Below are 6,780 nucleotides of genomic sequence, written 5' to 3' on the forward strand. Positions count from 1 at the left end.
CAAAAAATATCTCTATATATGCATTTGTGAACTGTTATTTACGATATTTGTAATAATTTTTGTTTAATCACTTTATTTCAATTTTTTTTTGCTAATTATGTATTCGCTTGAACTTCGTTAAAACCTTAACTGTACCCCAAACAACTACCGAAGTTGTAGGATGAAATTCAATTTTTTTTTACCGATTTTATTTTACTGATCTGGGTATCCCCCTTTTCCAAATTTTAATATCAACTCAAAATAATTTAAAAAGACAAATTACAATAAAACAGTTTATTATTTAACTATCAGAAATTTCACAACATTCCAAGGAAGAGAGGAAGGAGCAATTAAATAATTAAAATTATAAACGATTAAAAAATATATATATAAATGGGGAATATCGCACTTCTGACAATCGCTGCAACTGTGTGGGCTAAATTTGGAGAATCCGTGCTTCTCACATGGACAACTGTATGTGGCCAGCTCACACGTCGGAAAACCTTCTGATATATTTGTATACACACCAGACGGAAAAACAAAAAATATCGTGTATCCACAAGCACTCCAATAAATAAATAGAATTGAAATGACACTTTGAAATGTTTTACCGATGAAAATGAATAATAATAATAATAATAAGTTTCAATAAAAATGATAAAATGTAAATTGAATTTTATCGTAATGAGTTTGCTTGAATTTCCTTTCTTCTGAGATTGCAGCAATGCGCGACGGGTAAGCTAGTAACAAATAAATTATAATTATAAAATTGCAGCAAAATCTATTGTTTAGTACAGCAGAGTTTTATTGAGTTATATACATATATTATGCCATCTGTTGTTATATATAAATAATTGTTAATACTGTAAAACTTCTCTAATTCAGACATCTGTAACTCAAATATTTCTTTAACTTGAAGAAAATGAAGCACTTGGTAGGTCTCAATGGAATTGCAAAGGAATTTAACATCTTCAACTTGAATTTCTTAACTCAGATTTTCTCCAAGTCAAAGTTTTTTACAGTCCCCTGACACTGATTTATGTTAATTTAGACTTTCTTGACTTGAATTTTAATATTTATTCAAAGTGATCCTAATTATCAGATTTTTGTGAAATTTTCAAACAGTTAGTTATATTTACTCTCCAACACCAATTTTCAGACAACATTTGAAGTCCAAAGTGAGAGGTCCTCTTGCTTTATCTCAACATGATGTACCTGCAAAACTGTTTGATTCCATAAATAAATAAATAAATAAAAAACCAACGTACCAGGAATATGTTTTCGGTATGCTTCTCGGTAAAACAAAGTGTTACAAATGTTTTCAAACTTGTAAGTTCTTACAAGTTCGAAAACGTTTGTAACACTTTGGTTGAAAAAGTTTGAAAACGTTTGTAACACTTTGTTTTACCGAGAAGCACACCAGAAACAGGTTCCTGGTACGTTGGTTTTTTTTTTTTTTTTATTTACTTTAACCCGGTATAGTACATTGTCGATTGGATCCATTAGTTATGTTGAACATTTTGCTGAAAGGCATTATCAAAAATTCTTTATATAAAGCAAGAGAGGTAAAAATAGAAATCTATTCAGGATTGCTATTTTTTAGTTTATTGTTCTCTAACTTGAATTGTCTGTAATTTGAAGATTTTCCCTTCCATTGGAGCTTTGAGTTAGAGAAGTTTACTGTATTTATTGTTTATGTTTTTAATATTAAAACAGAATATATTATACATTTATATATATTATAAAAAGATTTATTTATTTGTTTTGTTTTCTGAAACCGTGTTATTAATTAAACACTTGGCGTTTTCCTCTTTATTCAGTTGAGCCAAGTGTTTAATTAATAACACGGTCTTGTGTTCAATAGTCAAAAGATTTATTTATTTTAGAATCTTGTAATTATATGACTTTCTCACACTCTTTCTTAATTATGAATTCTTCCTTTTCAAAAAACAGATCTTCATAGTCAAATTAGAAAAAAGCTGCATTCTTAGTAAACATAGGCTGAAAAGTTTTGTACACAGTGCAATTTTTCTACATTGTCTATGATATGTTTCACTCTCAATTCTGAAGGTTGAGTACATATATATTGTTGTCTATAAGAGCATTTCATGTATATAATTGTAAGAAATAATATTTACAAAAAAATATTTCTATATTATACTTATCATTTTTTTGTAAAACTATTTTCATCTTTAAGGCACTCTTTCTGAACAACATAAAATTAATTATTCTATAAACAATTTTGGATGATGATTTATAATTATTTATATTTTGTTTATAGTTACTTGGTGATACATGTACCAGAGGGTGTCGATTTTGTTCAGTGAAAACATCCAGGAAACCACCACTGCCTGATTCAGATGAGCCAGTAAATACTGCAAAAGCAATAAGTGATTGGGGATTAGATTATGTTGTTTTAACTTCTGTGGATAGAGATGGTGAATATTTCATGTTTACTTATCAGTACTAACAAAATCAACTATGCAATAAATTATTTACTTCATTTATCAATATCTTTAATTATACATTAATTCATCACAAATTGTTTATTGACAAACACGAATGATGCTTGAATTTAAAGATTGAGCATTTTTTGAGAATTTTATCTTTACCTTTTATAATTGTTCTGACTGTCAACTCCAGTAGATCAAACTTCTTTGCCAATTCACAAATTTTCATTTTNCCGTTGAGCTCAATGGTGAAACAGCGCTGACATCACTAGTCTCAACGGAGAACTCAACGGTCCATTTAGAAACGTTGTTCTCTCACCGTTGAGTCAACTGTTGAATATAGAAACGTACGGTTAGAAGGTAATTTTCATTTTTTAAATAAAACATAATACAAAATATTATTGTAAATTTTTATAATAAGATTTTAAAAAGCAAAGATGATCAATACTCCAATCAGTCAATCTGATTCTTATTTTAGTAATGAAAAGTCCTGCTACCAAGAATGCCCTTTCCGATTTAATTAATGTTAGTGGAATCGTCTTTAATGCATTTAAGAGAAGACAGATTTTATATGTTTTTTCACTTGTAGCCCAGAAGATTTCGAGTTCATTTTTGATATTGTAGTACTTCTTTTGCTCTCTAATATTCTTGATTTGTCTACCTTGTCTGCTTTAATAGCGGTATCAAGCTTATAGCCTGATAATTTGGCAATTCATTTGGCTTTAATAATCAGGTTTATGAAGAAAAACTTCATACTTGCAGACTTTGTACTCATTTGTATCCTTGCCCAATTTGCACAACCTGGCATTATGCAGTTATTGAAGCTACTGGGCATGGTTAAAAATTAAGACAGCACAAGCACAATTATTCCAGATATTACAGGTACCAACAAGTAAATAATTTTCAGAGTCTGCCACAAATAAGCTACATACTGATTATTGACCATTTGTGACATGCCATAATGAGGAAAAATTAAAAAAACTAATAAGTAGGTTTAAAATTAAATGTTTATGTGTTAATTATACTTTCTATTTGCAAAATTTCCTCAACCTTAACACAAAATAAGAAAAAAGTGAACTTTTAAGAAATTTCTGGGATTTCCCGGGATGAGAAGAATTTCCTGGGATATTTCCCAGGTTAAAGAAACAACCGTGATCCCGGGATCTCATTTGAGAAACCCTAATGCCAATATACCATACCAGGAGATAACACAAAAAGTCATATATAGCCAGTAGAAAAATTCTATATTTTCATGCGAAGTCTGGTGACTGGCACAATGAAACAAATGAAATGAAATNACATAAAATTAATTATTCTATAAACAATTTTGGATGATGATTTATAATTATTTATATTTTGTTTATAGTTACTTGGTGATACATGTACCAGAGGGTGTCGATTTTGTTCAGTGAAAACATCCAGGAAACCACCACTGCCTGATTCAGATGAGCCAGTAAATACTGCAAAAGCAATAAGTGATTGGGGATTAGATTATGTTGTTTTAACTTCTGTGGATAGAGATGGTGAATATTTCATGTTTACTTATCAGTACTAACAAAATCAACTATGCAATAAATTATTTACTTCATTTATCAATATCTTTAATTATACATTAATTCATCACAAATTGTTTATTGACAAACACGAATGATGCTTGAATTTAAAGATTGAGCATTTTTTGAGAATTTTATCTTTACCTTTTATAATTGTTCTGACTGTCAACTCCAGTAGATCAAACTTCTTTGCCAATTCACAAATTTTCATTTTTGTATCGAAGTCTTTAATAATGTTAACATTACATTCCAAAGATTCCATTCTCTCAAGTCTCCATAGATATAACAAACACAGAAATAAATAACACAAAATAAATTGTAGCTATATGTCGATTCCACGCGACACATCTGAACGTGTAAGCTGAACAATAGTGTGGGGGAGTGAGTAATCAAGAGTTGTGTGGCGCTCAAACAAAAGACGAATCAACGAGATTTGAAAATCGCGTAACTCCGGGTTCGTGTAAGTCGAGGTATTACTGTATTAACTTTTGATAAAATATACAACAATCTGATTTAATTAGTGTTGCCAAATGATCCACCAGATTATTTATTGGGCTACATTAATGCTAATTTAATAATTAGATATAAAGCAATTAGACAATTAATTTCCATGTAACTAACCATACTGGTCAATTACCGCACTCGGAGCCATGGAGAGCCATGTGCCATGACTGATCAGTATGGTTATATCTAAATTAATTAATTAATATCTCTGGAGCAAAGGATCCAAGCATCAGCTATTTGAACAAGGTTCCAATAGTATAACTGGCAACACATCTACATGGTAAGTAGGATTTGTGGGTTCAAGTCCCCTTTTCGAGACTGATCTTCCAGAATTTCCTAATTTTAAACTAAAAATTAATTTCTTTTCAGTTATTAAATTTATCATGAGATGGTGACCTAATAGTCTATTTGTAGTCAAATTGCTTTATATCTAATTATTAAATTAGTCTTACTTTAACCTAATAAATAATCCAGAGGATCATTTAACAATATTAACTTTTGAATCAGCTATAATATGTCTACAAAAGTGGCTTTAGTTTTTATGGACAATTGAATTTAATATCAGTTATTTATGTATAACATTCATAGATTACATATAATATAAATTTAAAAAGACATTTTAAATTTAAATAAATGGAAAGTATTTATGTATATATAGTTGTGGCCAAAGTTTTCATCTCTAAAATGTGAACGTCAAATGTTGAGTGCCGCCATCTTGAAAGCCTAGAAGTTTGACAATGGCATTTGGAAACATCATTGGAATCATGCTTAATGTTCCAAATGCCATTGTCAAACTTCTAGGCTTACAAGATGGTGGCACTCAACATTTGACATTTACGTTTTAGTGATGAAAACTTCAGCCACAACCTCTCTAATAATCTTATAAATGAATAATTGCCATTTATTTAAATGTTAAAAGCTCTTTAGTTTTCCATATCCTGTTAACTCAAATTTTAATTAAAATAAATAATTAATGTATATTATATTATCATAAATATTTGGACATTCTATCTTACTAAGGGTTATGATTATAATCATATAGTCTAGGACCTATTGTTCTAGTGTAAATCATAGCACTGGCATTCTGATTAGTTCTGTGCTGCTGAATAATTTTGTGGCAGTAATTTAGGGGATCATTTATTTTATCATGACAATAATTAAGGATTATTTTTAGGAGGCAACAGTTAAGGATCATTTTTATTTTAGTATGACAACACTTCTACCTACAAGCAAGGTCTGTAAAAAAGTTGTTTAATGAGATGAATATAGAAAAACTTTACTAATCTTCATAGATTCTTGATTTTAATTTTTTTTTGGAATGAAGCAGAATGTGTACTGAGAGCCAGATCAATTTGCCCAACTTCTGTGGATAACTACTAATTCTGTCATAGAAAAATGGAAAACAATTTCCAACATCTAGTAGAGTCTTCTGAGAAGAATGAAAATGTGATGACAATAAAGAGTGAATTCACTCTCTATTAATATGTCAGATTTAACAAATAGATTCCTACCAAGCAGATGTTCAAATAGTAATTATAATGTACTAAATATGTTATTTAATGATATACAATGTTAATTTTCATAACTAAACTAGTCAAAATCATCTTAATTACTTTATTATGAATTTTTTTAAGAATAATTAATTAAAATACATACCTATTATTTAAAATAAAAATAAATTTTTTGAAATATGATTTTTATTAAAGTTATTTATTTTAAAAATATTATTTTCTTAAATAAATTTACTTTTTATAACCAGTTTAATGCACTGTCTAAATAAAAATAAATAAAAAAAACAAAGTGTTTTGCCATTTTAATAATAATTTTTTTTTGTTAGATTTAATTGATGGTGGTTCTGAACATATTGCACAAACTGTTAAAGAATTAAAGTCAAGGTATTATAAAATATTTTCTATTTGGTTTTGTATTTTATAAATTTATTCTATGCAGAAAAATTAAATTGTATAGTAGAAATTAAATAGGCAATGATTGCAAGCAACAATGTTACATATTATTTGATATTTAAACAAAAAAAAAAGGTTTAAAAAAATGATTACAGTAGAGCGTCGCTTTTCCGAAAGTCAATCATCCGAAAGACTTCCAGTCGGCAAATTTAAATTTTCGCCAGTGCTGTGGCGCTTCAATCTTTGGCTATGTCTTGGGCTACTCAAATATTTTACGTTTTTTGATACTAAGTTAACATCTGAATTATAATTTTTTATTGTTTTTATATTTTTCAATATATTTATTTTGTTTGTACAAAATAAAAAAATAATTTTTAACGATACAATAGT

General features: G+C 28.5%; 1 protein-coding gene across 1 annotated transcript in view; it reads left to right on the plus strand.

Moving 5' to 3' along the window:
• LOC111639604 (lipoyl synthase, mitochondrial-like) overlaps positions 1 to 6,780 on the plus strand; it is a 42,665-nt gene that overhangs the window by 12,899 nt on the left and 22,986 nt on the right. The window contains exons 5-6 of the mRNA XM_023385496.1: positions 2,261 to 2,417; positions 6,324 to 6,376. Coding sequence (XP_023241264.1) covers positions 2,261 to 2,417; positions 6,324 to 6,376 — 210 coding nt within the window. The remainder of the gene's footprint in view (positions 1 to 2,260; positions 2,418 to 6,323; positions 6,377 to 6,780) is intronic.

Source organism: Centruroides sculpturatus, unplaced genomic scaffold (assembly GCF_000671375.1).
Source record: "Centruroides sculpturatus isolate CEXI.00-Female unplaced genomic scaffold, Cexi_2.0 scaffold1038, whole genome shotgun sequence".
NCBI lineage: Eukaryota > Metazoa > Arthropoda > Arachnida > Scorpiones > Buthidae > Centruroides > Centruroides sculpturatus.